At 43.2% G+C, this 21846-nt stretch overlaps 1 protein-coding gene across 1 annotated transcript in view; it reads left to right on the top strand.

The window, feature by feature from the left end:
• Positions 1 to 21846, top strand: part of FHAD1 (forkhead associated phosphopeptide binding domain 1) — a 193124-nt gene that overhangs the window by 149563 nt on the left and 21715 nt on the right. The window contains exons 27-31 of the mRNA XM_078146223.1: positions 1772 to 1992; positions 4680 to 4845; positions 8456 to 8536; positions 15323 to 15376; positions 16817 to 17036. Of these exons, the coding sequence (XP_078002349.1) occupies positions 1772 to 1992; positions 4680 to 4845; positions 8456 to 8536; positions 15323 to 15376; positions 16817 to 17036 (742 nt within the window). The remainder of the gene's footprint in view (positions 1 to 1771; positions 1993 to 4679; positions 4846 to 8455; positions 8537 to 15322; positions 15377 to 16816; positions 17037 to 21846) is intronic.

The following is a 21846-nucleotide window of genomic DNA, read 5'->3' as shown; positions in this document are numbered from 1 at the left end:
AGAATATCAACAATCTCAAATATGCAGACGATACCAGTCTGATGGCAGGAAGCTGAAAAAGGATTAAGAAGCCTCTTGGTGGGGGCAGCTAGGTGGCACAGTGGATAGATCACCAGCTGTGGAGTCAGGAGGACCTGAGTTCAAATCCGACCTCAGACACATAACACTCACTAGCTGTGTGACTCTGGTTAAGTCATTTAGCCCCAAGCCTCACTAAAAAAAAAAAAAAGCCTCTTGGTGAGGGTGAAAGAGGAGAGTGTAAAAGCTGGCTTGAAGATTAACATTAAAAAACAAATAATCAAACAAACAAAAAAAACCTAACATCTTGGCAAGTGGTCCCATCACTTCCCAGCAAATGGAGGTAGAAGAAATGGAAGCAGTGTCAGATTTTAGATTCTTGGGCTCAAAGATCACTGCAGCCATGAAATTAAAAGACACTCTTTGGAAGGAAAGCTATGGCAAATCTGGACAACATAGTACAAAGCAGGGACATCACCTTGCTGACAAAGGACCATATAGTCAAAGGTGCAGTTTTTCCAGTAGCAACATATGACTGTGAGAGTTGGATTATAAGGAAAACTGAGTGCTGCAGAATCAACACTTTGGAATTGTGGTGTTGCAAAAGACTTTTGAGAGTCCCTCGGACAGCAAGAAGAGCAAATCATAGTCAAAGGTGCAGTTTTTCCAGTAGCAACATATGACTGTGAGAGTTGGATTATAAGGAAAACTGAGTGCTGCAGAATCAACACTTTGGAATTGTGGTGTTGCAAAAGACTTTTGAGAGTCCCTCGGACAGCAAGAAGAGCAAATCGGTCAACACTTAAATTCAGACTATTCACCGGGAAAGACAAATGCTGATGCTCAATGAAGCTTAAATACTTTGGCCACATAATGAGAAAATGGGACTCATTGAGAAAGACCCTGACATTGGGAAAAATTGAAGGCAAAAGTAAAAGAGGACGACAGAGGATGAGATGAATGGATAGTACCATGGAAACAATGAACACGAACTTAGACAAACTTTGAGAGATAGTGAAGGATAAAAGGGCCTGGCATGTGATGGTCCATGGGGCCATGAAAAGTCAGACATGACTGAACAGCTGAAGGACTGAACAACAAGAACATCTTTAGCCTAGTAAAGTACTCAAACATTCAGATAGGTCTGCCATTTCAAGGATGCCAATATTTATAGGTAATAATAGCAATAGTAATAATAATAGCTAGAATTTATATAGTGCTTTCACAGTTTCTATAGGGCTTCATATATGTATGTGTATGTATGTATATATGTATATATATAAATAAATAATCTCATTTGTTCCTCACAATAACCCTGCAAAGAAGGTGTTATTGTTATCAGTATTATTATTATTATTATTACTATTTACAGATAATAATAGCTAGCATTTATACAGTGCTTTAAAGTTCACGATTCACTTTACATATATTACATCATTTCATCCTCACAACAATGCTGGGAGATAGGCACTCTTATTAACCTATTTACAGATGAGGAAACAGACTGAGAGAGGCTGTATGATTTTTTTTCCCAGGGCCACGCAGTTAGTATGTGTCTAAGGAGAGATTTGACCTCAGGTCTCCTGACTCTAAATTCAGAACTCTATCCACCATGCCACCCAGACACACCTTCATAGGTGCCTGGTAATTGTTTGTTGAATTGAACTGAATTGAAAATTGGACTTTTTTTTTTCGAAGAGTCATGATCGTTTCTCAGCCAAACCCTTAATCAACAAACTGCTTTCCTCCGTAGTACCTGGATATGAGTAAAACACTCGGCAGCCTAATGAACATCAGGGATATGTCGGGAAACGTATCTATGAAATACCTTTCCCAGAAGGAGCGGGAAAAGGTCAACCAGCTTCGGCAGAGGGACCTAGATCTGGTGTTTGATAAGATCAGCCAACTCAAGAACCGGCTGGAGCGGAAGGAGGAGCTTCTGAGAGAATACGAAAGAGATAATGAGGCACTCAGGTACCCTGAAAGTTTCTTACAAACTTCCCCAGAGTCGAGTCCCTTATCTTGGAGAAACACACACACACACACACACACACACACACACACACACACACACACACACACACACACACACACATACACACCACACCCCTAAAAGATGGTCAATCAGACCATCTAGATGCTGGATAAGGATAAGAGAGATCACTTGCAAATGCTGAATGAATGCAGTGAGATAGCCATCAATCCTGTCGTCTCCTGCAGTGCCAATGTGGATCCCCTTTCTCCCTGAGGTGTGCATCTCTTCCATTGCCTAGCCGTATCCTGTATCTCTCCTTGATCTATGCCCTACCTTAAATATCTCATTTGAAAGATTGTTGACTTGAAGACAGGGACTATCTCACTTTCGTCTTTGTCCCCACCCACCCACCAACTCCACCTAGCACGATCCCTGGCACACGGTTGGTGCTTATTAAATGTGAGCTGGTAAAGTAGGGTTTCTCAACCTTTTTTGGACCACGGATCCCTCTGGCAGTCTGGTGAAGCCTATGGACCCCTTTCCTTGATAACAGTTTAAAATAAAGGAAATGCTAAATTTCAGTTAGAGGTTACCAAAAATAAAGATGTATCTTTTCTCCATCCAAGTTTACAAACTTCCTTAAATTCCTCCAAGCAACCACCAAAAGGTCCCTAGGTTAAGAACACTTGTGTTAAAGATCTAGTCAACAAGCTAGAAGACCCATTCTGCCTCTTTAAATAAATTAGAACAGCACAACTCTAGAGTGGTCATCATTTACCAGCTCACCTCCTTTTCTAATCAGTCAATAAGCATTTAATAAGTTCCTACTATGTGCCAAGTACAGCCATAGACACCCTTGATAATTAGCCTTCCGTGCCACTTTTCATGCATAAGTCATACCTTGCAATCTACTTATACTCACCATGCATGAGCATAATCTATTCTCAACTCCCCTAGATAGATTTGAGGGCTCTTAGGAGAAAAGGCCCAAGTTATCTTCAAAAGCAAATTGAATGTAGTGTTCAGCACCACAAAGTTTAACCCAAACTGTGAGCCTGGGCAGCCCTGCTCATCTCAGTGGTCATAGGGGCGGAAGAGTTCAAAGCTTGAGGAACTGTCAGAACTCACAGGGAGGACCTTTGAATAGAGAATGGTGGACCTGCTGGAGGAACCTTCAAACATTAAAAGCTGAAAAGGACCATAGAACCCAGACTATGAAAGCTGGGAGGGACTTCAAGGTATAGAACATCAGAGTTGGGAGGAAAACTCATAATGGAAAGTGGCAGATCTGGGACACACTGTAGAACTTAGAATGCTAGTGGTGGGAGGAAGCTTCAGACAGAGAATAGCAGAACAGAAAGGGGCCTAGAATAGAAAATTGACAGAACTGGGAGAGACCTGAGGACAAAAATGTCTGAACCTAGGATTTCACGGGGAAAGGGAACTCCAGGGCGCAGATCAGTCACTCATCTGTAATTCATAATCTCTGTTGCCTGGGGCCCTGTGATGTTCAATGACTCATGCAGAGATCACAGTATCATCACCTAAGGAGAGGCGGGACCCCGGAGTCCAACCTCCTCACTTTACGTATGAGGAAACTAAAGCCAAGGGAGGTGACTTGTCAAAAGTCACACAGGCTGTAAGTAATAATCATAATAATGTTTATATAATGCTTTCTGTGTGTCAGGCACTGTAGTAAGCATTTTACAATTACTATCTCATTTGGTCTTCACAACAACCCTAGGAGGTAAGTATGGTTACTATCTCCATTTTACAGATGGGAAAACTGAGGCAAATAGAGGCTAAGCAACTTGCCCAGGGTCATAGAGCTAATAATTGTCTGAGGCTGGATTTGAAAACTCAGGTCTTCCTGACCTCCTTCCCTATCCACTGTACTAACTAGCAGCACCTTGATAATAGTTAGTTAATAGTAAAGATTTGGAGTCAGGTCTTCTGGTCTTAATTCCAATGTGTTTACACACTGTTCCTCTTTGCCTCCACATGGCTAGTCCTCATCAGAGGTAGGACTCAAACCCTGGGTTTCCAGACTCCAATGTCAACCCTCAATTCTTAGCTAAGTACTTAGATTAGTACAATGCCTGACACACAGAAAGCACTATATAAACATTATTATGATTATTACTTACAACCTGTGTAACTTTTGACAAGTCACCTCTCTTGGCTTCAGTTTCCTCATATGTAAAGTGAGGAGGTTGGACTCCAGGGTCCCTCCCCTCCTTGGCACTGATCTTGGAGTCAGGAAGACCTGAGTTCAAATCCAGCCTCAGATACTTAGTAGTTGTGTGACCCCAGACAAGTCACTTAAGCTCTCTGTGCCTCAGTTTCCTCATCTGTAAAACGAGGATAATCCATTAATAGCACCTCCCTCCCCAGGGTTGTGGTGAGGACCAAATGTGGTGATAATTGTCATGCACCTAGCACAGTCCCTTGCACATAGTAGGCACTCTATAAATTCTTATTCCCTTCAGCTCTGCCTTGTTAGAGGATCAGATCCTGAGGCAGTTTATGGAGTTTTGCTGCTGCTATTGCCCTAGTACTTTGTTCATTATGAAACCACTCAGTTGGCTTCATGCCACAACACAGGGAGGCCTTCCTGGGAGGACACTGGAGACACGATGACTACAGGAGGGGAGAAGAAAAAGACCTTGTTTCTCTCTTTGGCCAGGCAGAGTAAAGTGCCCTGGCAGGTGTATCAGGCGCAGGTGAGTAAACTAGAAGATGAAATCTACAAGGAGGCGGAAGAGAAAGCTCTGCTGAAGGAAGCCCTGGAGAGGACTGAGCAGCAGCTCAGCCTGGAGAAGAAGATAAACCGCTCCATCAAGCAGCAGAAGGTCAGTGGCAAGTGCCTCTATCATATTTAGAAAGAGTCCGCAGACCTGGGTCCAAATCCTGCCTCTGACACTTACTACCCAGTAATCAGAAACAAATCACATGACCTTCATGCTGTAAAATGATGAGTCTGTACTAGATGGCCTTCCATCTCTACCCATGATCCTCTGCCTTGGGTTCAAATCCTGGTTCTCCTATCTTTGAGGTCTTAGATCAGACTCTTTCCCAGCTGGGACCTTTGTCTCCTCCTCAGTCAAATGAGGCTGATGGATAGAAGTTGATGCCTCAAGTCCTCATAGTACTGTGTGACCTTGGGCAAGGAACCCCCCCCCCAATTCATCACTGAGCCTCAGTTCAATCATCTGTAAATTGAGGCTTTGGGACCAAGTGTTTCCTTCCAGCTCTGATGTTACCTGATTCTAAGAAGTAAAACCTCCAGCTGTGCTCAGTGACCCTCCCTGTACTGCTTTGGGTAGCTTAAGAACCAGGTTCAGGGACATTAGAAGATGTTTGTCCCACAGTGAGGGAGGTGGCTCATTTCCTGCCTTAGGGAGTAAACAGATATGTCCAAAAGATGCTCCTCCCTACCCTACTGCCATCTCCTGCCTCTTCCAGTCATGTCCACTCAGTCATGTGTAAATTCCCAGTTTTATTTTAGCCTTATCAGGAAATAGTTTCCTGAAGATGGGCAGACAGTTCTAACATTTTAATCAGGGATTCTTCAGCTAAGGTCCATGGATAGATTTGAACATGATCACAAAGTTGGATAGGGGGGAAAAAATATGCTGTTATTTTCATTCACCTCTAACTGAAATTTAGCACTTCCTTCCATTATGAATGGAGGCACAGTTCTAACCTAGCCTTTAATCACTGAATGGGTATTGCCTCAGACAGACTGAGACCTGGGAAAGACCACAGCTTAAAAAATCCAGGGTCTTCCGTGGCATCTGGGAACATCACTAGTCATCCTGACCTATGTCTAGCCACTGGACTTCAATGACTCTGGAGGAGAGAGTGAGGTTGGTGTCTTTGCACAACTCTGCCTCACTGAAATCTAATTCACTTGCAAGTCAAGACAACATCCTCCTGATGTCATTGATCCTCTTCAAGAAGGAAGAACAAACAAGAAACAATGAGTAACAACAACAACCCATAATTGTATGACCAGGTCCTTGGACTGTGTCACCAATAGAAATCACAGCTATGTCATATACTACAGTTGTTGAAGCTATCTCAGCATATCATTGACACTCATCACCACTTCAAAATTACTGTAATTATTAGATGTGCTGTGAGACCTCATTTGATCCAAGTCTTTCTGGATATAGACTATATTTCCAAATAATCTGTTTCCTTTACAAGCCTATGGATTTCATTCTATGCCTTTAAAAGCATGATTCTGAGAAGGTTTCGTAGGCTTCACCAGACACTGCCAGAAGGCTCTAGGATACAAACAAGGTGAAAAACCCCAGCTCTAGATAGAGTCCATCAATCAACAAGCGTTTATTAAACACCTGCTTTGCACCAAAGTTAAAGAGACAAAGATAAAAATTGGTTCATGCCCTGAGGGAACTAACCATGAGAGAAGACAGATACTATATAGGTATGTATCAGATAGATACATGCTGACTTGGGGGGAAGATACTAGCACCTCAGGGACTCAGAAGATGCCTCATTCAGAAAGTGCGCTTTGGACTGAACCTTGGAACAAAATAGGGACTTTGAGAGATGGAGGTGAAAAGGGAGTACACCTTGGGCATAGGGAGCTTTTTATGCAAAAGCATGGTGTCAGAAGATGTAGTGTCTTGTAGGAGATACTCTGGCTGGTCTACAGTGTGCATGGAGTGACATCAAATATGATGAGTCAGGAAAGGTAGATAAAGGCCAGGTAGTGAAGAATGTTAAATGCCATGTAGAGTTATTTATATTTGATCTTAAGGGAAATAGGGAGCCACTGCAGTTTACTGAGGAGAGTAGTGCCATAGAAATGTTAGCTATTCTTATTAATACACTTGAAAGTGCTGGAGAATCAATGAATAAGCATTCATTAGGGTTATGTGGAATGCTCTGATATCATTTAATGAATTGGTATTTCTCCCATATCAATTAATATTAGTCAATTATTAATTGATCAATTAATATCACCAGCTTTTCTGAGTGGGTATTGATTGAGAAGGTGGGATAGTGACTGGGGTACAACAACATCTCCCCAAAAACACCTGAGACAGACTCTCCCAATAGAACAATACAGAATGTTAGAGCTGGGATTGTCCAGACTGGTTAGATTAGGGGTGGGAAGGACCTTAGGAAGGAAAGAAGAAAAGGAGCATTTTCTCAGTGTGTACTATATGCCAGGCCCTGTTCTAAATGCCTTACAAACATCTCATTCGAGTCTCACAAAACCCTGGGAGGCAGGTGCTATTATTGTCCCCCTTTGACGGTTGGGGAAGTGAAGTCAAGTGCCTTTCCCAGAGTCACACAGCTAGTAAGTTTCTGAGGCTAGATTTGAACTCAAGTCTCCAACGTGGACCCAGAACAAGACCTGGGAGGGATCTGAGTATTCTTCAGGACCATCCCTTCCCCAGGAACATCTCTAAGGTCAGTCTGACCTCTATAGTAAGCTTTGGGGTTAGTCAGCTTCTAGACACATCAAACAATATTCATAAATAACATTTTCTAAACAATATTACAAAATGTTTCCCTACTCTCTGCTTCCTTTCCTTCTTATCTGATAGCCTCCCTGGATGAAAGTGACTACCAAAGTGTCTGAGTGTTGCTTCCTTGTTAACTTCTATACATTTGAATGATATTTTCCTAATGCTGTCAGATGCTGGGAAGGTGTCTGATCTGTCTAGACAGACAGAGGTGTGTGATAGTAGATATATAGCTGCTCTTAGAGCCAGGAAGACTTAGATTCAGATCCCACCTGTGACACCTACCATTTTGGTCTGGTAGTGCTGCCTGTCAACTCTCTAAGATTATAATCCAAGACTATAATCAGACACGGCTAGTGTCTGATCTGCACTGATGGAGGGAGTATCCACACTAGGAGTTCCCTATATCATTGAAGTCACAGATCCCGTAAAAACTGATGATGATGATGATGATGTGGCAAAAGGAATAACAGGAGATCCCAAATTTTGGTACAAAAGCCCAGAGTACCTTTTCCACAGAGGTATGCTGAAGCCAGCTCCTACCTGCTGGGGAGCCAGTTGTTAAATTTTCATTGTGAGCATTTACACTTCAGGGCTTGACTCATTGTTTTATTGATTATGTAGACTGCTATAAGTGACGGAGAAAATAGGAATAGAGCAGATTAACCTTAAAAGTATGTTCTGCATTTTCAGAAAACCAGCTGTTAAACATTTGTCAGCACACCTCTGCCTCTACCTCACCTCTGGGGAGACCTCTAGGGGAGAGCATGTATCCTTCTGTAGATAAAAATAAGATGGAGTTGGGATGGTGGATATAAATGGGCAGGTGGGTGAGCATGGTGACCACTAGAGCAAACCCCTTCTCCCCTCTCATCCCAGAGTACCCCAAGAAGTTCTTATGTATGTTGAGGGCAGGCACAGATTGGGAAACACTAATCCAACTCTTATTTTAACCCAGGAACGGTTAGAGGAACAGGAGCAGAGGGCCCCAAAGGAAATATCCCCTTTCGTCTGTGTACCCAAAGAGAGGCAAGAACGGGTAAGGCAACTCAGAATGTATCAGATGGACTCTAGATCCTAAAGATCAGCATCATACCTTTCAGGCTATTGGTTACACCAAGGTAAAAATCCAGTCTGCCCCCCTGAATAAAGGGAGAAGGGGGGAGAGGAAGACCTTGGGTGGGGGGGTATTAGGGAGAAAAGCAGTTCTTAGGATCACAAATTTAGAGTTTGAAGTCATAGGGCCTCAGTGCCCTCATTTTGCTGCTAAGGAAACTGAGGCATAAAGAGGCTCAGTGACCAGGGTCATGTAACTGGTGTCTAAGGCAGAATTTGAACTCAGTCTTTCTGCCTCCAAACTCAGCACTCTATCCATTATACCACCTAGCAAGTAATACAAAGTCAATTCAAGAGGAAACAACAATAACAAAAGAGAGCTCAGGAAATGGACTAGGGGGTACCTGAGCTTGTATGAAGGAAACTGACTGGAAGGACCACAAGCCCAGAAATGAGTAAAAGAAGTAGATCAGAGGTTGGCTTTTGGATGGAAATGGCAATATTATACATACTGTTGTTGCTGCTGCTACTGCTTTTGTTATTTTTACAGTGGTTTACAAAGCTTTTCCCATGTAATAACATTGCAAGGCAGGTGGTACCATTATTATTATGCCCATTTTGCAGATGAGGACACTGAGTCTCAGGGAGGTGCCCAATCTAACTTTGGAACTGGCACTTATGTGTATACATTTTGACAGACTAGTGTCTGATAGACCATAAGTTCCTGGGAACTTTTTTTTTTGCTTTTGTCTTTGTATTCCCCCCTCTCTCTCCTCCCCCCAACATTAATAAATGCTTATTGATTTACTTGAACCTAGGACAGTTAACTCTAAACCCAATGAATGTTTGCTTCTCCCAGAAATTAGAGGGAGGTGAGAGGAGCTGTGGAATGAGAAGCACTGCTGAGGACAGAAGAGCAGCAGCTCTGAACCTTAGCCACCTTTGGCCCCAGAACGAAGGAAGGTGCTAGGTCTCAATCTCCTTCATCAGGGAGGGGCAGAGCTAGGCACAGAGCTAGGGATCTGTGGGGACTTCCTCTTCTTCCTGTATGGGCCTTTCTCAGCAAAGCATTGCAAGAGAGAACTACCTGGGGTAAAAAAGGTCTTGATCAGCTATTACCCACTCCCCATGGCTGCTTGTAATACAATTCCTGCTCAGACCCAGTCAAAGATAGATGGTACAGCTAGAAGAGACCCACTGTCCCCTTGCTTCCTTACCTGGTAGTTGCCCCAAATGAAAGGAGTGTTTCTCTGAAAAGATTCATTCCAAAAGAAATTTTTAAAAAATTAGCATTCTGGAATGTATTGCCACTCCAATAAAAAAAGATTAAAAAGATAGGAGGATACAATGGAAAGGTCACTGACTGTGAATTCAGAAGCCCAGGGATCAAAACCCACTTTTTGGAAGCACTTTGGATGCTTAGACCTGTGTGACCTTAAGTAAATCATTTAGCCACCCTAAGCCTCTGTTTCTTCATAGACTCTGAGACCCTTCCAGTTCTAGACCTATGAATCCAGAATGTGAGCATGCTTCCAGAAATAATCAAGCACAGGGGCAGGTAGGTGGCGCAGTGGATAGAGCTCTGGCCTTGGAGTCAGGAGGACCTGAGTTCAAATCTGGTCTGAGACCAGACACTTGACACTTACTAGGCAAGTCACTTAACCCCAGTTGCCTTGTGGCGGGGGGTGGGGAGGGGGCTAGTAGATTGGGCAAATCCTGAATTTTTTTTAGAACATCTGTGTCTTTCAAACCTCAAACCAATTTCACTGGTACAAAATGGAGGAGATGACAGTTAATTTGAAAGAGGTCCAGGGATCTAGATGGATTGCAAGCACAATATGAGGCAACACCAGAATATGGAAACTATGAAAGCCTTTGAGATCTTAGGAGACGTTAAGGAAAGCATGGCTTCCTCGAATAGAGATGTAATAGTCCTACTGTCTTCTACCCGGGTCAGAACATTTCTGGAGTAATATATTGAGGGCTGAAGATTTAGAAACAACATTTCTTAAGGATAGAAGGGCCAAAGGAAGGCAGCAAAGATAATTAAGGGCCCTGAAATCAAGCCATAAACGGATGGGTTGAAGAAACTAGGTATATCTATCTGGCAGATGCAAAGCCTTAGGGGAGGTCATGAGAGCTGTCTTTGGATATTCAAAGCATTTTTTTTTCAAGTGGAAGAGAGATTGAACTTGCTCTCTTTGGCCCCAGAGGGCAGAACTAGGAGCAGTGCTAGGGATTTAGGTTTAGCATAAGGGAGAAAACTTTCTAATAATTAGAGCTGTCCAAAAATGGGATGAACTGCCTCTGGAGGTAACAAGTTCCTCATCACTGAATGTCTCCAAGCACAGGCTGAGTAACTCCTTCTCAGGTGAGAGGCAACAGAAAGAGCTCTGAATTTAGAGTTAGGGTCTCTGAAGTCAAATCCCATCTCTGCCACTTACTATGGGCAGGACTTTGGGCAAGGCTCTGAGCCTCAGTTTCCCCCTCTGAAATGAGGCTCTTAGACTAAAGAACCTCTAAGGTGTCATCCTATGTGTGCGGTAGAAAGAATCCTTGTCCAGGTAAGTGTTGGACCAGGGGGCCACTAATGACCTAGATCTAGTGCTGAGGTTCCAGGCTTGAAAAATGCTGTTATTCTTCTTAGTACTGCCTCCAAAAAAAGAAAAAGAAAAAAGATGCTTATTTGAGACAAACAGGAACATAATTCAATGATAACTAAGTAAGCCTAGCTACTTCACTAGAAAGTGATCAGAAGTGGCCTTCAGCTAAGGCCACTAAGTGGACTCTGCTAAAACTCTCTTCCATGTGGTTTTTGGGTGGTTGTTGTGGGTGTGTGTGTGTGTGTGTGTGTGTATGTGTGTGTGTGTGTGAATGTGTGTGTGTGTGTGTGTGTGTTCCTGGAAGACACTTTCTTTCCCATGACAAAAGTCCCACGGACTGTCTAAATTAGACTTGATAGAAGGAAACACTTCCTGACAGGGAGAGCTGTCCAAGAGGGGAATGGGCTGCCCCAAAAGGAAAGGGGGGAGGGGCTCCTCACTCCTGGAGGTTGTCAAGAGAGTGATGAGGCCTTGTCTGTTGTAGAGTGGATTCTTACTGATGTATGGGACTAGATGGCATCTGACATCACTTGCCCCTTGGAAATTTGGTGAAATGTTTCTTCAGGACTCAGAGAATTCCCCTCCGTAGCTGGCAGTTCTGATGAAAGGAGCAGCGATCCAATGGAAATGTTTGCAAAAACAGCAGGATCCTCCAAAATAAACTTTTCTTTAATGCTTTCATTTTATTTTTCAATTCATTACTTTCTCTCCCTCCCACCCTCACCCTCCAAATCTTTTTCCAAAATTTATTTTATTTTTAATTTATAAACTAAAACAAGCATTTCCATAACGTAGTATAAGAAAAAAAAGATGCTTGTACATGAAACTGCAAATCTGCTATGTACAATTTGCTATTCCTTTTAAATATACAACAAAGTTAACATGTTAATTTCTTTTTTTTCTTCCCTCCTCCCACCCTGCCCTAGAGATGGCCACCATTAGACACAAATAGATATAGATATATGTAAAATTGTAGTTATTATCCCACCCTCAACCTCCTAATCTTAAAAAAAAGGTCAATAAAACCCTTGTGACGATGCCAGTCAAACAAAAATGAGTCCCCACATTGGCCACCTCTATTGCTTCACCACAGGGATCAAAGGAACCATTTCCTTTTAGAGTCCTTAAGTCAGTGAAACAAGAACTTACTTTGCAACCAGAGCAAATATCTGGGCCATTGGGAAAGCACCCAAAGGGAATATTTGCTTAAACAAAAGTCTTGTTTAATCCAAAGCTGTAGTTGCAGCCACTGATTTAGAGGAGCCCTGGATGAAGCCTCCTGCATACACTGGCCCTATGGCCAATCCCATAGCCATTGACCCCTCTGGAGCTTAGCATCTGGGCACCTCCAAACTCAGAGCCACTTGATTCAGACAAGGCTGTGCTGCCCAGCAATGAGGGCTGTCTGCCAAGGCCTCTGCAATGGCCTCTTCTGAGAAGGCAGTAAGCAAGCATGAGGAAGAGGAGGAGGAGGAGGAGGAGGGCCTGAGGGCACCTACACTGTCTGTACTTTTCGGTGCTCTGCTGCTTGGCTCTGAGCAGCTGGATGCTGCCCAAGGACAGCTTCCCATGCTGTCTCCTGCTGGCTCCTCTCAGCCTGGAGGCAGCTACCAGAGAGGCCCTGCAAGAGAACTTCCAGCCAACCCATTCAGGAATCACTTTTTCAGACCTGTATTTACTTTTAGAGAATGTCAAGCTGAGAGTAACCTTTGAGTATAGAATATCAAAGCCAAAATGGCCTTAGAACAGAATGTCAACCAGCAGGGGCCTTAGAACACACCATGTCAGAGCTAGGAAGGACCTTAGAACACAGGATGTCAGAGCTAGGAGAGAGCTTATGTAATGCAGAACATTATTTTACCATTTAGGTAGTAGGACCCTTTAGGCCATGGAAAGCAGAAGTCGCTGCTTAATCTTGCCCCAGACCTCTTTCCTCCTAAATCTAAACAGTAGTGAAATGTGCTCTTGCATAGCTTAAGCATAGCCCATACCTCCAACGCAAATGGATAAGAAAAGTTGCAATATAATGGCTTTAGATAATTATGTTTATACCAGAAACCAGGACACCTGGTCTGGTTTGTGTGATCCCTGACCTGTAATGATGGGGTGCTCAGATACTCGTGCTTATACTTTTGCCCCCAAAATGCCTCCCTGGTGTCAGAAACACTATCTCTGACAACCACTCCCCAGCCCAAGGACACTGTGCCTAGCAGTATTCATGCATGGGCCTCAGCATGACCCTTATCTGGTTGCTCAGGCTCCAGCCCTCAGATCATATCTCTGGAAGCCTCCAAATTCCTTAGCATGACCCTTATCTGGCTGCTCAGGCCCCAGTCCTCAGATCATATCTCTGGAAGCCTCCATTGTGAGAAAGTTTTTTCCTTTGTTGCAGAGCATTATCATGTGTAGACAGAGGGAGAGGGGTGTCCTTGACCAGCCCCAAAACTCTTCCTCTTGCCAGACTTCAAAGATCCATCCCCCTCCCTGTCCTGTATACTCCCTACATAAACCCTAGCTCGACCCCTGATGGCTGCTGCTTGATTTGGATGTGAATACCCCTGGCAGCCGCGCGCTAATATAATAAAGTCCACAATTTAAATTAGTCTGGGTCAACTCGCTAATTTCTCTGTATAACACTTAGAATTGTTGTGGTCCATAAAAGAAAAAGACCAAGTTGACAGCAGATTTTTTTTAAAAAAAAAACCTGCAATGCTTGGAGGATGAACAGAATATCTCTGAATACAAACTCAACTAGATTTTCCTATAGGTCTTATTTTCTACAGAAAATCAACAAAAATAAATAAATAAAAGGGAATGGTTATTTTATTCTAATTGGCTACTATTGACAAGGTGTTTTGTGATGAGACATTTTTACTAACAGGATACAGAAATGCCTGAGAGTAAATACATTCTCATCATTAAGAAACTTTTGTTTTGAAAAGATATAATATATGATAAGATCAATTAGAATGGGTTAGTGATAAATTATAGTACAATTAACTATGAAATTAATAATTAATAAGCAATTAACTATGAAATGGGACACAGGGTGTAAGGCATTCTCCCCCAGGCAGACATTTGTTATGCTTTTTTCTTTCCTCCCATGATTTTTTTAAAACCAAGATGGAGTCACTTTGGTTCATAGCGGAACTCCATTTCAGAACATGGTATCAGAGCTGGGAGGGCCCTTAGAACACAGAATGTCAGGACTGGGAGGGGCCTTAGAACACAGAATGTCAGAGCTGGGATGGACCCTTAGAGCACAGGATGTCAGGACTGGGAGGGGCCTTAGAACACAGAATGTCAGGACTGGGAGGGGCCTTAGAACACAGGATGTCAGAGCTGGGAGGGCCCTTAGAACACAGGATGTCAGGACTGGGAGGGGCCTTAGAGCACAGAATGTCAGGACTGGGAGGGCCCTTAGAACACAGAATGTCAGAGCTGGGAGGGACCTTAGAACACAGGATGTCAGGACTGGGAGGGGCCTTAGAACACAGGATGTCAGAGCTGGGAGGGGGCTTAGAACACAGAATGTCAGGACTGGGAGAGGCCTTAGAACACAGAATGTCAGAGCTGGGAGGGCCCTTAGAACACAGAATGTCAGAACTGGGAAGACCTTTAAAATAAAACATTTGCATTCAGATGGACTCTAATGACCTCCTTCAGAAAAGTTTTAAAGGAGAAATGGTGTGGAGGCTAAGTGGCCATTCCAGGTACAGGAAGGCCTGGCTCAAGTGCTGCCTCTGACACCTAGTGACTGTGTGATCACAGGCATTTCACCTCTCAATGATCTAGTCCAATGATAGCAAACTCACTAAAAAACAAGGGCCAATAAAAGGTACATAAGGATCCCTGCTGACCACCCATTGTCTTAGAAAACCACGTTACCATCATGTATGTTTTATTGTGTTTTTGTTTTGTGAAGCAAATTCCAATTCCATTTCAATCTGGTTTGGGCTGCACTCAGAACATCGTGTCTGACATCTCACTGTCTCCCAGACTGGAAGCTGCAGCAAAGTGTCCATCTGCATTGACAGAAAGGACTTCCTCTATCCAGGGATCCCCTGCACTGTTAATTTAAAAAAAGAAAAGTTTTCCAGTCCCCAGGTCTGGGAGATGAGTAAAAGAAGCAGCTAAGTTTGAGCAGTGCTCTTTCTGTTTTTCAGAAGCTGATGTATACCGAAATATTGAAGAGCAAAGTTACCCAGTCACCTCCTATGGTGAGTTAGAGACAGATCCCAAATGAGGAAAGGGGCAGCCCTTCCCCCCCAAGCCAAGGAGCTGTTTGTGGGATGGCAGAGATGAGAGTGAGCCCATCCCAGGTTCTTAGAGGGCATTTCCCAGAAAGGTCTTTCTTTCTAACAATTAGTACTCAGGGCTCCCAAACACCAAACATTAGGGTTTTAGACTTGGAAGACCTTTGACAGATCATCTAATCCAACCACTTCACTTTGCAGTTAAGGAAAGAGACCCAGAGAGTAAGGCCACATATATAGTAAGAAGGGCAGAATTTGAATTCAAGTCCTTGGACTCCACACTGGTGCTCTTTCCACTATACTAGACTGCCTTTCTTTGATAGAATCAAATAGTGGAGGTGGGAGGAGAGCTACAAAGTTATGAATTCACTGCCTCTCCCTCACTTCAGGCTTCCTTGCACAAAAAGTGATTTGTACAACAATGATCATAAATAATTATGGGATCATAAATTTGGAGGAGGAAGGGACTTTAGAGGCCATTGAGTCTAATACCTTCATTTTACAGATGAGGAAACTGAGGCTTATGACAGCAAAGTGACTTTTCCAGGATCTCACAGCTGCCCACTCCCTGCCAGTGTGTAAGGGCTGGATTTGAACTATAAAATCTTTCAGATTCTAAGGCTGGGAATTGAGGGAGGGAGGAGAAAGGAATAAACATTTATATAGCGCCTACTATGTTCCAGACACTATGCTAAGTGTTTTACAGATATTATCTCATTAATAATGCCATGGACAGCTAAGTGTTGCAGTGCATGAAGTCAGAAAGACTCATCTTCCTGAGTTCAAATCCTGTCTCAAACACTTACTAGCTGTGTGACCCTGAGCAAGTCACTTAGCCCCATTTGCCTCAGTTTCCCTATCTGTAAAATGAGCTAGAGAAGGAGATGGCAAACCACTCCAGTATGTTTGCCAAGAAAACCCCAAATAGAGCCCCAAAGAGTCAGACATAACAGAACGACAACAATGCCATAAGCATTACATCATGCCTGAGTTTGGGAGAAATTGCCTGGTCCAACTCATTTTTATAGATGAGGAAGCTGAGACCCAGAGAAAATGACTTGCCCGAGGTCACATAGCCTCCAAAGGTTCAAAATGCCATCTGAGAAACAAAAGAAATTCTATCCCCAAAGGTCCTTTCAAAAGTTGCCAGGACTTAGAGTAAGAAGCACCTTCTCAGCCAAAAACATCATTGCACTGAAGTGTGATCGTGTGGAGAGACAGGCTGTTGGCTAAGGTTCCTTCCCCAGTCTTTATACCCCTTTGCAAGTGTAGTGTGATCCATCCATCCATCCACACACATGTGAGAGACAGAGGCAGATGGAAACTGGCAGGCTGCTTCAGGTTTGGACGGAGACCAAATGGTGATGGAGGATTATGCAACAGATGACGATTGATGTGCTTTAGAAAGATTGGCCCCGGGAAGCTGCTCTAGCCTGGCCAGGCAAGAGAAGGAGATTCCTAGAACGTCAGGATCTCACCATGCTCGGCAAAATGGGCACCACATACATCATGGCCTCACGGAGGGCCCATAAGGTGGACGGGAGGCAGTGTGGTGTGGCAGAAAGAGCCGCAGGACCTGGCTCCAAATCTCGATTCTGCCATGTAACTAGCTGCGTCATCTTGGGTACGTCATTTCTCTCTAGGTCTCACTGTCCTCAGTTAGAAAATAAAAAGATTGGATTCAATTCCAAGATTTTTTGTTTCTTGAACCTCTTTCAATGACAACAACAAAAATGTGTTGTGATCCCCTAGGGTGATTTAATTTATAATATTCTACTTAGATTTATTCATTAAGTGTTTATAATAACTACAATGATAACTTTTGACCCCAAAAGCTCCCAATTAAAATTTACATTGTATAATTGTAATTATAAAATTATTTTCTCCCTATAATTGCAGAAACACATGTATAACGCTTCAAACATGCACATGCTTGTTGTCATAGAGGAAAAACCTTTGTGGCATAATTGGACAATTATTTACGGCTTAAGGTGCGATTAAAGGATTTTTAGCTCAAACCCCTTGGGCATCGCTTTGATAGGAACCACTGGATTCGATGAATTCTAAGGTCTCTTTCCAAGCTACGTCTCTGATGGGCTGAGTTTGCATACTCCCATTTCTCCAACTAAATTTGTCAGTCATTTATTAAGTCCGCTCTGTGTGCCAGGCACTGTGCTAAGTAATGAAGGAGATGACATGTACTGGGGTGTTTTGATGTCTTGCATTGTGGTACTGTGGCAAGAGCCCTGGATTAAGATGATGGAACCGGGGTTCCAATTCTGACTTTGAGACTTTACTACCTAATTATTCTTGAGCAAATCACTTCTTCCTGTAGGCCTTCCTCTGTAAAATGAGGGAATCAGCCTAGATAATTTCTAAGGACCTTCTAGATCGAAATGTTATGATCTCAAGAGCTCGAGGCGAAAGTCCAGTCACCATATTTCAAAGCCAGCTTTGGCCTTCCTGCACCAGCATGTGTGATGGAAGATTGTAGGGTCCCAGAGTTCAGGCTAGAAGGGAACTCTGCAACCCCCTTGTTTTACAGATGAAGAAATGGACAGAGGAAGTGACTTGTCCAAAGGCACACAAGCAGTGAGGGGCAGAGGAGAGATTCGAACCCAGGTTCTAGGATCCCAAATCCAGCCCTCTTTTCACTGATTAACTTCCATTTCCCTAGAGAATCTGCAGAGTCCAACACCTGGCACGTTGTTGGTGCTCAATAAGTTCTAGGATTATGTCGGAAGTTCAAGATGTGCAAACCATTGCCATCACATTAACCTGGTAAGATGGGCAGTACAGTTCTCACCGGCCCCACATTTTATAGACAAGGAAACAATCCAGCCAAAGAAGACTACTCAATGTTCCCCATGGGATCCTACCCTCTTCTACCTCTGGGCATTCACTGCAGACTATCCCCATGCCTGGAATCCACTCCTTCCTCTCTGTCTTTGTGAGTCTTTCTCTGCCTTCAAGGCTCAGCTCAAGGGCCTCCTCCTCCGTGAAGCCTTCCCAGATGACCCTAGGTATTAATGTCTTCTCTCTCCAGATCCATCCTTAGCTAGTGGTGCAGTGGGTGGAGTGCTGGGCTGAGAGTCAGAAAAAGCTGCGTTCAAATACAGTTTTGGACACTTACTAGCCCAGTGTGGCACTGGGCAAGACACTTAACTTCTATTTGCCTCAGTTTCCTCATCTGTAAAATGGAGATCATAATAGCGCCTACCTCCTGGGGCTGTTGTGAAGCTCAGACAAGACAAGAATTATAAAGCACTTAGCACAGTGCCTGGAGCATGTCGTTGTTGTTATCGTCGTTGCTGAGTAGTTTCAGTGGTGTCTGACTTCATGACCCCATCTGGGATTTTCTTGGCAAAGATACCGGAGTGCTTTTTCATTTCCTTCTCCAGTTCATTTTACAGATGAGGAAATTGAAGCAAACAGGTTAAGTGACTTGCCCAGGGTCACACAGCTAGTAACTGTCTGCAGACAGATTTGAACTCAGGTCTTCCTGACTCCAAGCATGGCACTCTATCCACTATGCCACTAGCTGCCCACTTGGTGCATAGTATGTGCTATATAAATGTTAGCGATTCTTATTGCCATTATCATGTATGTACAAGTGCGGGTGTACATGCTATACTACAAAACACCATCCCCCCACCCCTCTCAGTAAATAAGCTCCTCAAGAGAAGGGTTTGAGTCTTGTTTAACCTTTATATCCCCGGGGCCTAGCCAGTACCTGGCATACAGCAGGTGCTTAATAAATGTGTATTGATAGTAACTTACCTCTGATATTTACTGCCTAGGTGATCTTGGGACAAGTCAGTTACCCTTCCAAGCTTCAATTTCCTCAACTGGAAAATGAGGGGTTTGGGTGAGACGGCCTCTGAGCTCTGTTCAACTCTAGATTTAGATGATTGTTTAAGATAAGTTAAGTGACTTAGCCAGGGTCACACAGCTAGTATATGTTGGAGCTGGGATTCCAACCAATGTTACAAGGCAGCCATGGCATCCTTGCAAGCAGACTGGACTGGCAGTTGGAGGACCTGGGTTCAAATCTCAGCTCACCTTCTTTCCTACTTGTTTACCTTGAAGAAGACATTGTGAGCTTCCATTTTGTTGGCTTTAAAGTGACATTGTCTCTAAAATGATCTCCAAGGTGCCTCCTAGTTATAAGTCCTGTGGTCTCTCCCTGTAACTTAGACATCAGAAGGTTTTATAGCTGAAAGAGACTTTAGGCTCACAAAATGCTGGACTTAGAATCCCAGCTCTAGAGTAGGATGGGATCTCCGAGAATGTCTAGTCCAAGCCCCCATTTTATAGATGAGGAAACTAAGGCCAGGGTCACATTAGGTGGTGTCAAAAGTGGGAACTTGGAGTCCAGAAAATCCATGTTCATGTCCTGTCTCTTGTTAGCTGCTTAACCACTCTTCAGTAGAATGTAAACTCCCTGAGGGCAAGCAGGGGCCCTTTCACTTTTGTCATTGCATCCCCAGCTGCTTAGCTCTGGGACTTTCACCCAGTAGGCAGTTAATAAGTGCTCATTGATCAGTTGGTCTGTCATTCTCATTCAACTTCAAATCTTAGTCAACAAGCATTTATTAACCACTTACAAGTACTTACCTCCCAGAGTGATTGTGAGAATCAAATGAAAAAAATATATTTAAACATATTAAATAAATATATCTGAAAATGATGAATTACTATATCTTTGAAGACTGAAATTGGGGAGGCATGGAGTCAAGATCTGGGTACAAATCCTACCTCTGACATTTATTAGCTGTGTGGCCCTGGGCAAATCATTTTGCCATTCTGAGCCTCAGTTCCTTCCTCTGTTAAATGAGAGGGTTAGATAACTTTAAAGAACTTTCTATCTCCAAGAAAATTAAGCCACGATAAATGTCATATAAATGCTAGTTCATGTGGTTATTTTAATGATCCATAGTCATTCTTGTGAGATACGTTATCAATGCATTTTAGCAATAAAATCTCCAGTCTGGGTGAAGCCCCCCCATTTTGATAAAAAGATGTCACTACTGATAGCTGTTAGTGGCCAAGATCTCTCACTCCCTCCACCTCCACGGTGGCTGAATTTAGAAGCTCTTGCCTCATCAGATGTGAATTTGCACATACTGATTACTATGTACATCGTCTGGCTGCTGCTTTTTCATTCTCAAAGTTAACACTTGTGGTTTCTAATGTCACCCACTGCTGTCTGTTAAGCGGCCTCTGGCTACTTTGCTGCTATTATTCAAACACAGTTGTACTGGTGCCCACAAAGTTTGTATTTTTCCCATTTTCTGGAATCTCCCCCGCTCCCCACAATGAACTAGTATCTTCTTCATCTCTCCCTTCCCTTTTGTCACTAGGCAAATTACCAGCATCTAGCACACACAGAGTTCTATAGATACAAATATATATTTTGTTTTTTCTAAAGGAATTTCTCAGGGCCGGAAGGGAATTCAGATACCATCTAGTTCAACCAGCATCTAAATGTTTACAGCAAAAAGTCACAAGACTCCCTGCAGGCTGGAGGTCTCTTCTGGACTGGACATTGTCTAGTCCTAACTAGCTGTGTGATTCTGGGCAAGTCACTTAATCTCTGTCTCAGTTTCCTCAATGGTAAAATGGAGATAATCATAGCATCTACCTCACAGAATTGTCCTTGGATGAAATAAGATAGTATTTGTGAAGTATGTAGTTGGTACTTAATGTTTATTTCCTTTCCCCTTCTCCCAGTCCAACCTCAAAAAGAACTAGAAAAAGGAATAGGCAGACTCATAAGGTAGTGAATTTAGATTAATAAGAAGCCTGAAGATACAGACATCTTGGCAGTTTGGTAGCTTAATGGATAAAGTGCTGGACCTGGAGTCAGAAAGACCTGAGTTCAGATCCAACCTACTGTACCAAGTCTTCAAGCTGAGGTTGGATCACCACTGTTAGAAGAGGGGGTAGGTAGGATTCAGATTCAGATTCCTACCCTTCCAGATTTATGGCACTTTGTTTTCCTTAACTCAAGTTACATTCTAGGCAAATGATTACATATAGATACAGCTACTTGTATCTAGTACATGACACTCCTCTGTTAACTCCAGGCCTTTGCATTAGCTATCCCCATGCCTGAATTCCTAGCTCCTTTCAAGGCTGAGCTCAAGTGAGAAAGAAAGAAAGAAAAGAGACAAGACATTTCTTTGTTTTGTTTTTCACTAGGCAATGGCGTTAAGTGACTTGCCCAGGGTCACACAGCTAGGAAGTGCTAAGTGTCTGAGGCTAGATTTGAACTCAGGTCCTCCTAACTCCAAGGCTGGAACTCTATCCACTGCGCTAACAAGACATTTCTTAAACTCCTTCAGTTTCTAATGCCCCTCTACCTTCCAGAAATTACTTTGTATATACTATGGACTAACTTATCTGAGTACATACTGCTTCTTCTAATCAAA

This window comes from Phascolarctos cinereus, unplaced genomic scaffold (genome assembly GCF_003287225.1).
Source record: "Phascolarctos cinereus isolate Bilbo 61053 unplaced genomic scaffold, phaCin_HiC Scaffold_726;HRSCAF=1367, whole genome shotgun sequence".
Classification (NCBI taxonomy): Eukaryota; Metazoa; Chordata; class Mammalia; order Diprotodontia; family Phascolarctidae; genus Phascolarctos; species Phascolarctos cinereus.
Note: the sequence above shows the minus strand (reverse complement) of the source record. Positions and strands in the feature narration are given on the sequence as shown.